Genomic DNA, 18,386 nt, shown 5'->3' with positions numbered 1-18,386 from the left:
CATTAATTGTTTGTCTGGAGCTTCATAAAATGGGTTTCCATGGCCGAGTAGCCGCATACAAGCCTAAGATCACCTTTTGCAAAGCCAAGCATTGGCTGGAGTGGTGTAAAGCTCTGTGCCATTGGACTCTGGAGTAGTGGAAACGTGTTCTCTGGAGTGATGAATCACGCTTCACCATCTGGCAGTCCAACAGACTAATCTTGGTTTGGGGGATGCCAGGAGAATGCTAACAGCCCCAATGCATAACGTAAAGTGGAGGAGGAATAATGGTCTGGGGCTATTTTTCATGGTTCGGGCTAGGCCCATTAGTTCCAGTGAAGGGAAATCTTAACTCTACAGCATTCAATGACATTCTAGACGAGTCTGAGCTTCCAACTTCGTGGCAACAGTTTGGGGAAGGCCCTTTTCTGTTTCAGCATGCACAAAGTGAGGTCCATACTGAAATGGTTTGTTGAGATCGGTGTGGAAGAACTTGACTGGCCTGCACAGAACCCTGACCTCAACCCCATCAAACACCTTTGGGATGAATTGGAACGCTGACTTCGAACCAAGCCTAATCGGCCAACAATCAATGCCCGACCTCGCTAATGCTCTTGTGGCTGAATTGGAGCAATGTTTCAACATCTAGTGAAAAACCTTCCCAGAAGAGTGGAGGCTGTTATAGCAGCACAGGGGGGACCAACTCCATAATAATGTCCATGATTTTGGAATGAACTGTTTGATGAGCAGGTGTCCACATACTTTTGGTCATGTAGTGTGAGTGTACAAAACATTAAGAACACATTCCTACTAATAAGTGGCACCCGCTTTTGTCCTGCCCATTCACCCTCTGAATGGCACACATACACAATCCATGTCTCAATAGTCTCAAAGCCGTCCCTTCATCTATACTGATTGAAGTAGATTTAACCTGTTTAGTTTTTGCCATGGAAAGAGCAGGTCTTCCTAATGAACTTATTTCAATCGACTGATTTCCTTATATGAACTTTACCTCAATAAAATATTTGAAATTGTTGCACGTTGCATTTATATTTTTGTTCAGTGTATACATACATACAGTACATAGTGTACATACATACACACACACACACACACATACATTCATACATGCTTGCATACCAATAATGAACACAAATGATAAAACATTTTAGTGCTGATATCATGCTTTATTAAATCAAGGGGAGGTTGCATTTCATTCTACAATTCTAATTTAAATCAAACGAAAGTGCAGGGCAGTACAGTTAATACATTTGGTTTTCTTTTAATTTTAACACAGCAGGTGTTGTCGCTGTGGTACACTTGCTTGATGTTTGCCCTAACACCTGACAAGGTGAAATTCTAAAGCTAACACACAAAAGTAACGCACTCAAGCAAACCTCCAAGAGATGGCTCTGATTCTGCAAAAAAAGTGCCTGATGGACTTTCAATTTGTAATGGCCAGGTTGATGTTGTTCCGAAAATCAATCAAGCAGTCATTTGCCAGAAACAGAGCACCCAAAAAAAACATTTCAGCTCAAGTGCAGGCCGCTCGCACCTTGAGCATGTCATTTAAATGGTGGTATGACATAGTCAGTCCAAAACACAAGGCCTAGTTGTGCTACTTACATGAGGGTTTATGCAAACAGCACTCAGGGTCTTATGATCATGTTACAATTCATAGGAGTATGATAATAACACTGCAGGTAATAACAAACAGTGTCTAACATCTCGTCTCTCTGATTTAGTATAAACTTCAACAGGGAACCTCTCTACCTGTTGAGGAAATCTTAAGACTTCAACTTTTTGTTGAGGCACGGAGTTTAGTTTCAGGTTTTTCAGGGTATTCGTTTCATGTGAAACTTTCTCCTGTTAAACATTTAGTTCCTTTTGTTTCAGTTAATATTGTCATAAATAACAATTCATACATTTTCCATAACCGTTAAATTCGGCTATATACATTATGTACATGTCACAGAAAAATGGATCAAAAATCCTAAGTCATAATTATCCAATATGGCACATTTTATAACAACTTTAGACTTTAGTCTAGTTTGGCATAAATTAATGTCATGTTTGGTATAAAAATAGTTCATATTTACAATAACAGAAATCCAGGTCTTTATCAAGTAAGATTATTTTTTGTTAAATTAATAAATAAAAAGCATTGAAGTTGGGAAAGGGGAGGATAGAAATATTTGGACTGTTTTTTAAGTTTTATGATCGAATGCTTACAGTTACTGTTGCAGTGTCAGATCCAAAGTCATTGTACAGTTTGAGGGTGTACACTCCAGCATCCTCCTCTTTCACACTGGTGATGATGAGTGTAGTGAGGTCCTCTGAGGTCTCGATATGGAACCTACCGCCATGCTTCTCACCAGGTAGGGTTTTTCCACTGCGGGACCATTCGATGTTAGGTGTGGGCTCTCCGGAGAAAGCACAGGCTACGGTGAGAACCTTCCCAAGTTCAATGGTTATATCCTCTGGGAGAGCTTCAATTCTTGGTGCACCTGTTGCACCTTTTAGAGAAAACCAAAAAAATACTTAGACAACTACACCACTACAAATATGGCAAATATTTTACTTAAAGGGGCAATCCGAAGTTGAAACAATTAAAATGTTCCCCTGTTTCGGTAAAAAGCTGAGGGATGGAGAAATTGAGCCACTCTCAAATTCATAGACTATGGATGCAAGGACTGACCATCCATGATATCAAAATTATATTTTTAACCATATTTTATAGTGATATAGTGTTTGCTTACACTTACATTGTTAAAAACATTGGAGTAAAACAAGTTTCTATTTTGGATTCTGGTGAGGTATGACAGTTGAACTAAGCTCATGAGGCATTTATTAGTTATATTCTTCAAGAATCAACTGGTACATATCATTAATTTACAAGTCCAAAACTGTATGTAGCAGCTTTGCAGCATTACTTGTTTAAAGCCTGAAGGTATAATGCCCTATAATGTGGCTATAATGCATTGTAAGACTTGTATGCCATAAGCATGCATGAGATACTCACCTAGCATACCCTGTGCAATGGATCTCATGGAGGACCCCTCCAGGTGAGAGTGACTCATAATTTCGGTCATACTGCTGGAGCTCATGGTATGGGAAGATGTCATGGAAGACATGCTAGATAGAGACATGGTTTCCATCTGCATTTCAGCAGCCATGGCAGCCATGCTAGACATACTGGAGCTGCTGAAAGAGGTCTCCTGGTGCATAGAAGAAGAAGCCATGTGGGCTGATTGGGAAGAGAAGCTTTCCTGCATGCTACTAAGAGCAGCACTCTCCCCCATCATCATCATCTGAGCTCCTCCGTGGATTTCCTTCTTAACGACCTGTTCTGAACTTGTATGGGAAGCCATAGCCATAGATGCCTCTTTTTGACTCTTTGTTACTTGTTTGGTTTTCACTGAAATAGACGAAAAGAGACAAGGAACCACTAGAAACATGCATGTACAAACGTGTATAGAATTGGTACAGAATTGAGTTTAATCAAAATACTTTTTATGGCAGAACTTACCTTTCATGGCCATGTGTTGCTGCACATAAGCTGTGACTTTAGTGTAGATGGATTGGAACACTTGGCCGACAAATGAGAATGAAGATTTAGCAGAGACTCCTCCTTCTGAGATAAGCTCACAAGAGTATTCTCCCTGGTCCTTCTCAGAGAGGTCATTGATAATGAGGGAACAATGCCCATCCACAGACATGTGGAACTCATAGTGACTGCTCTGTGTCAGTTTCACTCCATTCCTGTACCACACAACTTCTCTCACGCTGCTTTCAGATACACAGGACATTCTCACTTTGTCTTTTGAGTTTTCGGCGTTGAGTTGTTGGACAATCTTTGGAGCTTTAGGAGTTGGGGATTTCACAGTTAGTGGAGATTTGATTCTCTTAGGTGTGATTGGTTCAGGAGACTTGACTTGGGGAGGTGACTTCACTCCTTTTGGTTCAGGGGACTTGACTTGGGGAGGTGACTTCACTCCTTTTGGTTCAGGAGACTTGACTTGGGGAGGTGACCTCACTCCTTTTGGTTCAGGAGACTTGGCTGGGGGAGGGGACTTCACCCTAGGAGGTGAGACAACTGGTTCAGGAGACTTGACTCTGGGAGGTGATTTTACTCCCTTTGGCGACATGATTGGCTCAGGAGACTTGACTTGGGGAGGGGACTTCACCCTTGGAGGCGATACAACTGGTTCAGGAGACTTGATCCTGGGAGGTGATTTCACTCCCTTTGGCGACATGACTGGCTCAGGAGACTTGACTGGGGGAGGGGACTTCACCCTTGGAGGCGAAGTAATTGGTTCAGGAGACTTGATTGATGGGGTTGGCGACTTCCCACTAGCGGGTGACATGATTGGTTCAGGAGACTTGATTGATGAGGTAGGGGTTGGGGGAACACTGGGAGGTGAAGCTACTCGTTCAGGAGACTTGAATCCAGGCTCTGGTGACTTCACTGAGACAACAAACTCCTCTTCAACAATTGCTCTGAAAATGGTCAGGCTAAACCGAGTCTCTTGTCTCCCCTCAGCATTCTCAACCACCAGTGTGTAGCTTCCTTCATCAGAAGATTGGACAGAGGAAATTTCAAAGGTAGACTTGTACTGCGTGGTTGACACCATACGATGATGAGAGGATACAATGACTTGTCCCTCATGCATCCATGTAACAGTTGGTGCTGGTTCACCATCAATGTCGCAAGTGAATCGAGCAGTCTCTCCCTCATTAACTGTTACAGACTGTGGTTTAGTTATTATTCTGGCTGCCAGAGTCGACTTGACTTTATGAACAGTCACTTGCTCAACTTCTGACTCCTCCATAGCCCTAATTTTTGTTTCAGATGAAGCATATGTTTCTGATGATGCGTATCTTTCAGACGATGCATGTCTTTCACCCGACAAGTATCTTTCAGTCAATTCAAACTTTCCAGAAGATGCTGACGATAAGGATGCTGCAGATGATAAGTATTCAGTTGATGCATACTTAGCGGATGCAGCATATTTTTCAGATGCAGATACAAATCGTTCAGATGTATCATATCTTTCATATGTTTCAGTTAACTTTGATTTACTTTCCTTCACCTCCATGTGTGTTGCTGAGGAGGAAGCTGCCTTGAAGGATGATATGTGGTAATGGTCTGTCTTTGTGATATCAGGAACAAATGGTTGTGGAGCCACCTCATCTTTACGACGTGATGTATATGTGGAGAATTCACCTTCAGAAACATCAAGGATACCATAGTCGGACGCTTCTCCCTTTGAGTTTGAGCAAACAACACGGTACGTGCCACTGTCCTCTGCCTGACAATCACAGATCTGTATAGACAGCACTCCACTCATGTTTGTGAAGCGGAACTTCTCACTTTGTTGAATCAGTTGTCCATTGTGGAACCACTGGATCTCAGCCTCAGGCTTCGCTTGGACATTCAGAGTGAACTTTGTATTCTGACCACATGGGACGCGATGAGAACGCATTCTCACGGTCACACGTGGGGCGTGGTCGAGGCTGAAGGGTGTTTGGGTCACTGTCTGGTACTTGCGCTCAGATTTCAGTGCAGCCTTTCTTGACTCGTATCTGGACATGATGTCGAATCTGGCTGACCTCTCAAATCTTGAGGATGAGCGGGAGGATCTCTCAGCTGAAGCTGGGGGGCTGGGGGAGTGTGGACGTGTCCTCTCAGGGGTGGGTGATCTCCTTTCCACAATCTCCTCTGGCTCTAGAGGACATGGGCGAGGAGCTCTTATCAGCTCAGAAACAGGGCGCATCAGCTCAATGTATGTAGGAGACAGTGATCTTCTCCTCCTCATGAACTGTGAAACTTCTGTTCTCTTGACCTTGTGCTCGGTTACTTGTGATACTCCTCTTCTTGCAACATGTTTCTTCGCTTCATGACGCAGAGCAGATAACTCGAACCGGACAGGGCTGCTTTTTGGGGAGGCAGAGAAGCCAAGTTCAAGCTCCTCGTCAAGTTGGAGCCTTTCCTCCTCAGCTTTCTTCATTGAGAGGTAATCGTCAATGGGCTGCAGAAGCTCTTCATCACTCATATCACCCAGGGAGCGTCTTCTTGATCTGAAGGATGCCTCTGATCCAGGAGAAGGTGACCGTCTTGCTGGTCTTACTGTTTCCAAGTCATCTTGTGTGAGCTTTGGAATACGCCATCTAGGCCTATACTGGTCAGTGATTCTAGGAAGGGGCATGACATAGAATTGCTCCCACCTGGAGAGACGAATGCGTTTCTGTCTCTTCTGTACAATCTTCTCCATCCGCTCAGGCATTTCGTACTGGTCTCTGAGTTTCTTGTACCACTTCATGTCAGACAAAGGTACAAAGTGTTTAATCAACAGGTCTTCATCCAGAGCACTTGCATCATGGACACGTGGCTCAGGAATTTTATATGGCATGCAAAGTTTCCTTTCCTCGATCTTTACGAATGGTTTTTCTTCTGTGATATCAAATTCACCCTCGCAGTGTTTGGTGCTCACTCCTGGCTTGTATATGTCTGCAGCGTGTTTCAAAGCCTCTTGAGCCACTTGGTTGAATCCAGTAACTTCAGTGGTGGAAAGGCATTGTGCCATTTTCAGTGTCTTGTCAATTTGTTGTTGAACATACTTCTGTTGTTCCACCTCACTCTTATATTCTCTTCTTTTATATGTAATGCGGTCCACCTTCAGTGTGGCCTGGCAACACACTGATCCAACACAGTTTGTTGCGGTAACTTTGTAAAGACCTGAATCCTCAATAAGAGTTTCTCTGACATGCAGAACGTGATAGTCTACATCCTCTTGGACAACTGCGATTTGTTGGTTGAATTCCAATGGCCTGCCATCCTTCTCCCACTTCAGGGTTGGTGCAGGTGTTCCAGAGACCCTCAAGTCAAAACGGACACTATGGCCCTCTACACACTCCACATTAGCCAACAGCCGTTTGAACATTGGCCTCATGGTGTCTTCACTAACAGGGTGAGGTGTCACTGTCAGACGTGCGGTGCAACAATCTTCACCAAACTTGTTGTGGGCCATAACAGTATATTCAGCATCGTCATCAAGTTCAAGATTGTGGATCATCAATTGATAAAGACCCTTGTCACTAATGAAAGTGTACTTCTTATCATTTCGTTTGATTTTCTGTCCAGCCTTCAACCATGTTACTGTTGGCTCTGGATGCACTGTTATGGTTACACCAAAACGAACATCTTCACCGATGTAAGCAGTGCGGTTGTACAGAGGCAGAGTGAACTCTGGTGGTCTTTGCATAAGTCTTTGCTTATCAAGCTTTCTCTTCTTTGTAAGTGAGCGTCCAATAAAGTGTTCACGATAGCATCTCACTGTTTCAACGAAGAGTTCTCCATAGGTGCTATCTTCACCATCCTGACTGACAACTTTGCATCTGTAGACACCATCATCAGATGTTTCAATTTCCTTGACGTAGATGCTAGCAACTCCATTGAAGTAGCTGATTTCATATTTGTGACTTGCTGTTAACTGGCGGGTGCCAAAGTACCAAATTGCTTTTGTGGTTTCATCGTAATTTTCAATGTTGCAAACAAATCTGACATGCCCACCTTCCTCTGAAGATCCATGCATGACTGGACCGGCTCTCAGACCTTCTACAGGGTACGCAATCTTGACTTTGCCAACTGCATAACCTCTGTAACTCCTGAATCCACCACCAAAAGCAACACGCGCTGCTGAGACGATTGTCTCTCTGTCTTTCTTCACCAATGTTTGGTAGTATCTTCTGTGTCTCAATGTTTTGATAGTCTTTGTGCTGAGGTGTTCCAGCTTCAACCTAAGCCAAGGATGTTCCAAAGCTTCATGAGCAGTCATACGTTTCTTCAGATCTTTACACAGCAGTCTGTCACAGAAGTCCATACCTTCGATGCTGGTCTCTTTGAAGGCCTCACTGTCAAAGATGTATTCTGCATTTGAGATATTTTCAATCATTTTTGTGGTTGATTCTGCTGCAAAGGGGTTAAGTCCACTGAGGAGCACATAGGTTAGCACACCAACTGACCACATGTCAGTTGCAGTGCTGACAAGACCATGGCAGTGGACTTCAGGTGCACAGTACTCTGGTGCAGTGAAATTGATTCTGATATTTTCTCCAGGAGTCAGTAATCTAGCCTGGCCCGTTTCAATAATTTTGATGTTTGTGCTCTTTCTTGTGGTGTAGACAATGTTGTCAGGTTTGATTTCAAAATGAGCATAGTTGAGTTTGTGCAAGAACTTCAGAGCTGAGCACACCTGTCTCAGGTACCTAACAATCTCCAGTTCTGAGAGCTCAAAGTTGCCTGTGCCAAGTCGTTCAAAGATGTCCACACCTGAGATAAACTCGTAGATCAAGACCATTTCTTCCAAACTGCCAAAGGACTCGTGTAGGTACATGAAGTTTTTGTGTTTAGCAAGATTTAGTGTCTCAATTTCCCTAGCAACCAGCTCCTGATCAGTACCTTTAATCTTGATAAACTTGGCCATGAATGTCTTCTTGGACTTGTTTTCAACACAGCGATGAACAACGCCAAATGTTCCGGCACGTGCCAGCTCTTCAGATATTGTGTACTGGGCAGCCACCATCTTGATTTTTGATGAATGTGGAGCCTCTTCTTTGGTGATTTCTCTAGCTTCATCAACTTCTTCATCGTAGTTTCTGATAACAGATTTATCCTCTATTGTTGTAACAGGCTCAGTTGGTTCAGAATGATCGCTTAGACCAAACTGGTTCTCCGCAATGACACGGAACTGGTACTTTGTCTTGCCAAACAGAGCGATCATGGTGTATTTAGGCTCGTTGGTTTTACCAGCGCGGATCCACCTGTCACCTGATGTGGGGCACTTCTGGATAATGTAGTTGATGATAGGGCTTCCGCCATCTTTTTCAGGAGGACTCCAGGTTAGAGTGATGGAATCTCTAGTGATTTCACTGACTTTAATGCCCTTAGGAGGATCTGGTACATCTGCCACGGCAACTTCAATGGTCTGTTTGTCAGCTCCGAATCGGTTCTTGGCAGTGATTACATAGTAACCTGTATCCTTCTTCTGAACTCCTTTAGGAAAGACGAGTGAAGTAAATGATCTTGTGACAATCACTTGAGTGTGGGCAGATGATCCCATGATCTCTGGTCCCTTCTGCCATTGGATTTGAGGGTCGGGTTTGCCACTGATTGGAATCTTAATGGTAACCACTTCACCCTTGACAGCATGTACTGCCCCCATGCCTTGCAGTTCTAGAGGTAGGTGGATCTTGGCAGGAACTAGGAGTAGACAGAAGATAAAGAATATAAATTATTTGAGTATATCAATTCTTAACAAATGCAAATAAAATGCAAACTGACCTACATTTGTTCTGAAATGTAAGGGATTTCAAACTTTTTAAAATAAAAATATGTATGTTTAACACAACATTTCCTCTTTTCAACAGCCTATCAATTTTTTTTTACCTTCAACAGTCAGATTCACTGTTGTAGAGATAGATCCTCCTTGGTTTGTTGCCCTGACTTGATAGACACCTGTGTCACTGTCCTCAGCATTGGCAATAATAAGTTGGTAATAGCCTCCCTTGAATTCTTGCAATTTGATTTTGATTCCATCTGAAACAATTTCTTTGCCATTCTTGTACCATTTCACGGCAGGGATGGGATGTCCAACAATTTTGGTGACAAATGTAGCATTTGACTTAAACTTCACAATCATTTCTGGTCTCATTTCTTCTCTGAAGACAGGAGGTTTCATTGTGAGACCTGATTTGGGAATGATGGCCTCTGACACCTCACTCCAACCACTCTCACCACCCATGTTTTCACATTTCACTCGGAACTCATACTCAAAGCCCTCAAGAAGGCCTTTTACAGAGAAATGTGTCTCATGGATTTCATTGGATGTACAAGCGATCCATTTGTTCTGTTTCTTCTCTCGTTTATCCAGGAAATAGTTATTTATCTTTGCACCTCCATCGTCTTTTGGTGGTTTCCAGAACACAAGACAAGAATCCTTGGTCACTTCTGTGACAACAGGCTGCATGGGAATTCCAGGTTTTTCTGAGGAACAAACAATGAGATCGATCTTATAGAAGTGCCTTATTCTCTTAATCGTTACAGTAAACATGATCTATTTGCTATATTTATCACTATCAGCAAGAATACTTACCGAATGGACTCTTGATAATGAGAACACTTGGAACCTCAAGTGCCTCACTGACTCCATATTGGTTCTGAGCAGAAACACGGAAGTAGTATCCAGCATTTTCAATCAGATTTGGAATCCTGCAAGTGTTTCCTGAGACTGACGATGACACAAGTTGCCACTGCTCGCCTTCCTTTGCTTCTCGTTTCTCCACAATGTAATTGGTGATCATTGATCCACCGTCATCCTTCGGTGGTTTCCAGCTGATGATCACTGCACTCTTCAACACAGCATCAACAACAATAGGCCCCTCGGGTTTGGTAGGTTTATCTGAAAACAAAGCAAAAAAATTGGTTCAGTTTATAAAATTACCAATGATATTATCGCAATAATAGTTGTGGAAACAAACTGTTACCTTGAATTTCAACCTTGAGTGTGGTTTCAACAGTTCCAAATTTGTTGGTCAATTGCACCTTGTATTTTCCAGCGTTTGTCTTACGCTGTACATTCCTTATAACCAGATGAGTGTAACTCTCAGTGTTTTCAATGATCACATTTTCAGAAGCGTTGAGAGGCTTCTTTGCATAGAACCACATGATTTGAGGAATTGGACGGCCAATGTAGACAACATGGAGACGAAGACTTGTTCCACACCCTGCAGTGTATTTCTCCTTCAATGGGAATCCAGGGTGGAAAGCAGGTGTAGCCTGCAAGCGCAGCTTGCCGCTGGACTCTGTTTCACCGGCTTCATTGACAGCTCTGCAAGTGTATATGCCCTCATCTTCCTGTTCATCTGTGGCCACTGTCAGTGAATGGTTGCGACCATCAGAACTCATCTTGTACTTGCGACTCTGGATCAGCTCTTTACCATATCTGTACCATCTGATTTCAGGAAGGGGACGTCCAATAATCTGGCATGTCAGAGTTCCTGATTCACCAAGTTTTGCAATGACATCTGCCATGTCTTCCTTGAGACTAGGAGCCTCTCCCACTGTTGAAATATAATCAGAGAATTAACATTATTTCAAGTGAAAAGCAATGATGCATTGCACTGATGTTCATTATGTAAGGCACTTACAGTATCTTATGATAATTGACAATTAAAATATTACACCAACGTACAGCTCAGTTTAGTCTTGATGCCCATGGCAGTCCTGCGAGGTCTACTCATTCCGGTTTCATTTTCTGCAAGGATTCTGAACTCGTACTCCGTAGCCTCCATCAGACCACCCATGGTGAACTGTCTGTCCTTGGAACGCTCCTTGTTGCATTTCTTCCAGGCACTTTCTCCTGCCTGTCTAAATTCAATCCAGTAACCCAGGATCTCTTTGCCACCATCACATTCTGGCCGCAGCCAGTGAATAGTGATAAAGTCTTTGGCAACAGAGATGATATCAATCTCACCTGGTTGACCGGGTTTGTCTATCCAAAGAGAGAGTTAACAATGAAATTGCAATCATTCATCTTTTAAAGTACTGCATTATTTATATTATTTCTATATATTATTAAATGTATAATATAAAGACCTATTATATACTTACCAAATGGATCTTTGCATATAACATTTTCAGATACTGGTCCAGGTTCACTCTGACCAATGTCGTTTTGTGCCACGACACGGAACAGGTATTCAGCATCAGGGATGAGTCCAGTGAGACTGTACATTGTAGTGGTGATGTGTGTCTTGTTGTGACGCACCCACTTCTCTGTGGACACCTCTCTCCTCTCAACGTAATATCCTGAAATGCGGGCGCCACCATCATCCTTTGGTCTGCCCCAAGATAGAGCAACAGTGCTCTTTGTGACATCCATAACCTCTGGTGGGTTGATTGGAGGTTCTGGAGGAGCTGTTGTATACAAACAAATATTTGCATAATTGTAAATAGAAGAAGTGAGGAATGATAACTAACACAATTACACATTTCACATTTGCAGAAAAAGTATTATGAATATAAAAATAATACTTACACAGGGGTGTCTTCGGAGTGACACATTCATCTGATTTGAGAGATCTGCTCACACCAAATTGGTTTTCAGCAGTGATCTTGAAGTGGTATTCAACATTCTCCTTCAGTCCCTTGACCACCAGAGCTGTGTCCACCACTCTTGAGTCCACAGTGTACCATGCTACCTTTGATACCTCACGCCTTTCAACGATGTAACCCAGGATATCAGAGCCACCGTCTTGAGAGGGAGGTCTCCAGCTGACTCGTACGGAGCGAGCCTGGATATCATCAAACTCAAGGGGACCTTCCGGTGCGTCTGGACGTCCAATCACTTTAACATTGATGTAGACAGCCTTCCTGCCACATTTATTCTCTAGCACCAGGTCATATGTTCCGGTGTCGTCTCTGTGGGCTTCTTTGATCACAAGTTCAGTGATATCATCATTGGTGGCGATCATAGCTCGGTGAGAGACATCTCGGCCTTCCTTTGTCCACTTGCAGATAGGGACTGGTTTACCCTTGATTGGCACAGACAGCCTGATGACTCCTCCCTGTCTGACCACATAGCCTTCCTCGTATTTGGGGTCCAGTTCGTAGTCAGGATAGTCTGAAATGATCATTAGATTAGTTCACATTTGACACAAGCTTCAAAAGCAAAATAGAAAATACAGCTCTTCATGGCACTCTAAACACATATTTAATCTCTTACCGAGCATTTCTATAACCTTGACGATTCCTGGGATCTCGACTGGCTCTCCGGGTCCACCAGCGTTGCAGGCCATCACACGGAACTTGTACTCAGCTCCCTGAGGCATGTGTGTCAGAGTGTATTCACAGATTTTTATGGGTGTCGTGTTGCACATGGTCCATTCCACCTGGTCCACCTTCTGCATCTCAATCAGGTAACCAGTGACGACGGAACCACCCTCTTCCTCAGGAGGACTCCAAGCCAGAGACACAGAAGTTCTGGTGGTGTCTGTAACCATGGGGAACTGTGGTATGCTAGGAGGCTCTGTTTAGATAAAGACAACAAATAGAATAGTTGTGGTAATGCATACATCTTTGAAATGGGTGCTAAGTTCCAGTGGAATTGGACCCATAGATCATTGAGTTGAATGACACATTACAAAATAGTAAAAAATAATCATGATTTAATTTACTTCCTATTCCAATGTTGGGCATGACAAACAAGGTAGAGGATTACAGATACATACCAATGGGATCCATGGCGATAGCTGGTTTAGATGCCATACTGGGTTTGCTCGAGCCTCTTGAGTTCAGGGCGATCACACGGAACTCATACTCATTGCCTTCACACAGACCAGATGATCTGTATCTGGTCATGGTGACCGGGTTCTTAACGATGCTCATCCACCTTTCAGATCTGACCTCTTTGCGCTCAATTATGTATCCAGACACCTGGGACCCTCCATCTTCTTCTGGTGACTGCCATGTGATGGTCATTCCTTCATGAGTCACATCCAGTACATCAGGTCTGTTTGGTGCACTGGGTACGGCTGTGGAGAGATTAGAGATTTCACATTAGATCAGTTATGCCACCATCATCTCGTTTCTTTAACTTCATCAAAAATGGGCCTCCCGAGTGGCGTAGCTGTCTAAGGCACTGCATCGCAGTGCTAGAGGCGTCACTACAGACCCGGGTTCAATCCACAGAGGCAGTGCAAAATTGTCCGGGTTAGGGGAAGGTTTGGCCGGCTGTGACACAGCTTGGGGTTGAACCAGGGTCTGTAGTGACTGCTATGCCCCTCGTGCTCTAGTGACTCCTTGTGGCGGGCTGGGCACATGCATGCTGATTTCGGTCGCCAGTTGTACAGTGTTTCCTCTGACACATTGGTGTGGCTGGCCTCCGGGTTAAATGAGCAATGTGTTAAGAAGCAATGTGGTCGTGTTTCGGAGGATGGGTCGTGTTTCGGAGGATGCATGGCTCTCGAACTTCGCCTCTCCCGAGTCCGTACGAGAGTTCAGACGTATTTTTGTCCTCGTCCTGTCGTGTCCCGTATATATATATATTTACAACTTTTTTTTCACATACATTTTTAATTTTCCAAAAACTCATCTTCAGAACACTCTCCTGCAATCCGTTTCACCAATTTATATTTATATAAAAAAGTATTATTTACCTCAGATCTGTGATCCTCCGAGAGGCTAGCCAGAAATTAGCCAGAAGCTAGCCGGGAGCTAGCCAGAAGCTGGTCCAGAAGCTACTCTGAAGCTGGTTCAGGGGCTAGTTCAGAAGCTAGTTAGCTTATTTACTGGCTAATCGTTGGTACTCAGCTGACCACGGTTTGTGGTCATCGGCTGTCCTTTGGCTCGAGAATCTATCGCCAGTTTTGTACGGCGCGGTGCAGCGCAGCGCGGCTCGGAGCGGAACATATCGGATCAATTTTTCTCTCCATGTCCCTGGATTTCGGCCGCTGGCTCTGGACGTCCATGCCTGGATCTCGCAGCTAGCTAGCTGCTATCCGTGTGTCTATCGGCTTTCGTCGATTCCGGAGCTAACATCAATTGTTCCGGAGCTAGCCAGCTGAAGAGTTCCATCAATCACTCCTGGGCTGCAGTCACCTATCCGGACCCGTTTTGCTGCCTACGCGGAGCCCCACCGGGCCTTCACGGCTAGACTGCCGACGTTGTCTACCCGAGGGAACTGTCCGGCTGGCTCCTCCGGCGCAACGTTGCCTGGGCGCTCATCTGCGGCCTGCTAGCCGTTGGCTATCTTATCGGCTGCTATCTGAATAGACAATCGGACAATTTTTATTTAATTTTTATTTATTGATTTATTTTTTTTCTTGGGCCTCTATAACTATATCTATTGTTTTTATTTTTGTTGTTGTTGTGTGATTTGGATTCATCCCCTCTACCACACGGAAACCCACTAATCTACTGACGTTCCGCAAGAGTTGGCTAATAACAGACCTCCATCTTATGCTAGCTTGCTCCTATGCTAGCTTGCTACCGATTTAGCTGTCTAAATCGCCGTGACCCCCAACCAACCTCTCCACTCACTGGACCCTTTTGATCACTCAACTGAGCATGCCTCTCCTTCATGTCAATATGCCTTGTCCATTGCTGTTCTGGTTAGTGTTTATTGGCTTATTTCACTGTAGAGCCTCTAGTCCTGCTCATTATACCTTATCCAACCTATTAGTTCCACCACCCACACATGCAATGACATCTCCTGGTTTCAATGATGTTTCTATAGACAATATCTCTCTCTTCATCACTCAATACCTAGGTTTACCTCCACTCCACTCCTACCTTACCTTTGTCTGTACATTATACCTTGATGCTATTTTATCGCCCCCAGAAACCTCCTTTTACTCTCTGTTCCAGACGTTCTAAACGACCAATTCTTATTGCTTTTAGCCGCACCCTTATTCTACTACTACTCTGTTCATTTGGCGATGTAGAGGTGAATCCAGGCCCTGCAGTGCCTAGCTCCACTCCTATTCCCCAGGCGCTCTCTTTTGACGACTTCTGTAACCGTAATAGCCTTGGTTTCATGCATGTTAACATTAGAAGCCTCCTCCCTAAGTTTGTTCTATTCACTGCTTTAGCACACTCTGCCAACCCGGATGTTCTAGCTGTGTCTGAATCCTGGCTTAGGAAGACCACCAAAAATTCAGACATTTTAATTCCAAACTACAACATTTTCAGACAAGATAGAACTGCCAAAGGGGGCGGTGTTGCAATCTACTGCAAAGATAGTCTGCAGATTTCTGTCCTACTATCCAGGTCTGTACCCAAACAATTTGAACTTCTACTTTTAAAAATCCACCTCTCTAAAAACAAGTCTCTCACCGTTGCCGCCTGCTATAGACCACCCTCTGCCCCCAGCTGTGCTCTGGACACCATATGTGAACTGATTGCCCCCCATCTATCTTCAGAGCTTGTGCTGCTAGGCGAGCTAAATTGGAACATGCTTAACACCCCAGCCATCCTACAATCTAAACTTGATGCCCTCAACCTCACACAAATTATCAATGAACCTACCAGGTACCTCCCCAAAGCCTTAAACACGGGCACCCTCATAGATATCATCCTAACCAACTTGCCCTCTAAATACACCTCTGCTGTTTTCAACCAAGATCTCAGCGATCACTGCCTCATTGCCTGCATCCGTAATGGGTCAGCGGTCAAACGACCTCCACTCATCACTGTAAAACGCTCCCTGAAACACTTCAGCGAGCAGGCCTTTCTAATCGACCTGGCCGGGGTATCCTGGAAGGATATTGATCTCATCCCGTCAGTAGAGGATGCCTGGATATTTTTTTTAAATGCCTTCCTAACCATCTTAAATAAACATGCCCCATTCAAGAAATTTAGAACCAGGAATAGATATAGCCCTTGGTTCTCCCCAGACCTGACTGCCCTTAACCAACAAAAAAACATCCTATGGCGTTCTGCATTAGCATCGAACAGCCCCCGTGATATGCAGCTGTTCAGGGAAGCTAGAAACCATTATACACAGGCAGTTAGAAAAGCCAAGGCTAGCTTTTTCAAGCAGAAATTTGTTTCCTGCAACACTAACTCAAAAAAGTTCTGGGACACTGTAAAGTCCATGGAGAATAAGAACCCCTCCTCCCAGCTGCCCACTGCACTGAAGATAGGAAACACTGTCACCAGTGATAAATCCACCATAATTGAGAATTTCAATAAGCATTTTTCTACGGCTGGCCATGCTTTCCACCTGGCTACTCCTACCCCGGTCAACAGCACTGCACCCCCCACAACAACTCGCCCAAGCCTTCCCCATTTCTCCTTCTCCCAAATCTGCTCAGCTGATGTTCTGAATGAGCTGCAAAATCTGGACCCCTACAAATCAGCCGGGCTAGACAATCTGGACCCTTTCTTTCTAAAATTATCTGCCAAAATTGTTGCCACCCCTATTACTAGCCTGTTCAACCTCTCTTTCGTGTCGTCTGAGATTCGCAAAGATTGGAAAGCAGCTGCGGTCATCCCCCTCTTCAAAGGGGGTGACACTCTTGACCCAAACTGCTACAGACCTATATCTATCCTACCATGCCTTTCTAAGGTCTTCGAAAGCCAAGTCAACAAACAGATTACCGACCATTTCGAATCTCACCATACCTTCTCTGCTATGCAATCTGGTTTCAGAGCTGGTCATGGGTGCACCTCAGCCACGCTCAAGGTCCTAAATGATATCTTAACCGCCATCAATAAGAAACATTACTGTGCAGCCGTATTCATTGATCTGGCCAAGGCTTTCGACTCTGTCAATCACCACATCCTCATCGGCAGACTCGACAGCCTTGGTTTCTCAAATGATTGCCTCGCCTGGTTCACCAACTACTTCTCTGATAGAGTTCAGTGTGTCAAATCGGAGGGTCTGCTGTCCGGACCTCTGGCAGTCTCTATGGGGGTGCCACAGGGTTCAATTCTTGGACCGACTCTCTTCTCTGTATACATCAATGAGGTCGCTCTTGCTGCTGGTGAGTCTCTGATCCACCTCTATGCAGACGACACCATTCTGTATACTTCTGGCCCTTCTTTGGATACTGTGTTAACAACCCTCCAGGCAAGCTTCAATGCCATACAACTCTCCTTCCGTGGCCTCCAATTGCTCTTAAATACAAGTAAAACTAAATGCATGCTCTTCAACCGATCGCTACCTGTACCTACCCGCCTGTCCAACAGTACTACTCTGGACGGCTCCGACTTAGAATACGTGGACAACTACAAATACTTAGGTGTCTGGTTAGACTGTAAACTCTCCTTCCAGACCCATATCAAACATCTCCAATCCAAAGTTAAATCTAGAATTGGCTTCCTATTTCGCAACAAAGCATCCTTCACTCATGCTGCCAAACATACCCTTGTAAAACTGACCATCCTACCAATCCTTGACTTTGGCGATGTCATTTACAAAATAGCCTCCAATACCCTACTCAACAAATTGGATGCAGTCTAGCACAGTGCAATCCGTTTTGTCACCAAAGCCCCATATACTACCCACCATTGCGACCTGTACGCTCTCGTTGGCTGGCCCTCGCTTCATACTCGTCGCCAAACCCACTGGCTCCATGTCATCTACAAGACCCTGCTAGGTAAAGTCCCCCTTATCTCAGCTCGCTGGTCACCATTGCATCTCCCACCTGTAGCACACGCTCCAGCAGGTATATCTCTCTAGTCACCCCCAAAACCAATTCTTTCTTTGGCCGCCTCTCCTTCCAGTTCTCTGCTGCCAATGACTGGAACGAACTACAAAAATCTCTGAAACTGGAAACACTTATCTCCCTCACTAGCTTTAAGCACCAACTGTCAGAGCAGCTCACAGATTACTGCACCTGTA

General features: G+C 44.3%; 1 protein-coding gene across 1 annotated transcript in view; it reads right to left on the bottom strand.

The window, feature by feature from the left end:
* Nucleotides 1–1,145: 1,145 nt before the first annotated feature.
* LOC110501775 (titin) overlaps nucleotides 1,146–18,386 on the bottom strand; it is a 176,725-nt gene continuing 159,484 nt past the window's right edge. The window contains exons 182-192 of the mRNA XM_036959133.1: nucleotides 13,270–13,572; nucleotides 12,765–13,067; nucleotides 12,078–12,662; nucleotides 11,651–11,956; nucleotides 11,232–11,531; nucleotides 10,525–11,100; nucleotides 10,134–10,439; nucleotides 9,428–10,024; nucleotides 3,509–9,241; nucleotides 3,002–3,397; nucleotides 1,146–2,495 (exon numbers count right to left, since the gene is read on the bottom strand). Coding sequence (XP_036815028.1) covers nucleotides 2,194–2,495; nucleotides 3,002–3,397; nucleotides 3,509–9,241; nucleotides 9,428–10,024; nucleotides 10,134–10,439; nucleotides 10,525–11,100; nucleotides 11,232–11,531; nucleotides 11,651–11,956; nucleotides 12,078–12,662; nucleotides 12,765–13,067; nucleotides 13,270–13,572 — 9,707 coding nt within the window. The 3' untranslated portion in view covers nucleotides 1,146–2,193. The remainder of the gene's footprint in view (nucleotides 2,496–3,001; nucleotides 3,398–3,508; nucleotides 9,242–9,427; nucleotides 10,025–10,133; nucleotides 10,440–10,524; nucleotides 11,101–11,231; nucleotides 11,532–11,650; nucleotides 11,957–12,077; nucleotides 12,663–12,764; nucleotides 13,068–13,269; nucleotides 13,573–18,386) is intronic.

Source organism: Oncorhynchus mykiss, chromosome 22, assembly GCF_013265735.2.
Source record: "Oncorhynchus mykiss isolate Arlee chromosome 22, USDA_OmykA_1.1, whole genome shotgun sequence".
In the NCBI taxonomy this organism is placed as follows: domain Eukaryota; kingdom Metazoa; phylum Chordata; class Actinopteri; order Salmoniformes; family Salmonidae; genus Oncorhynchus; species Oncorhynchus mykiss.
Note: the sequence above shows the minus strand (reverse complement) of the source record. Positions and strands in the feature narration are given on the sequence as shown.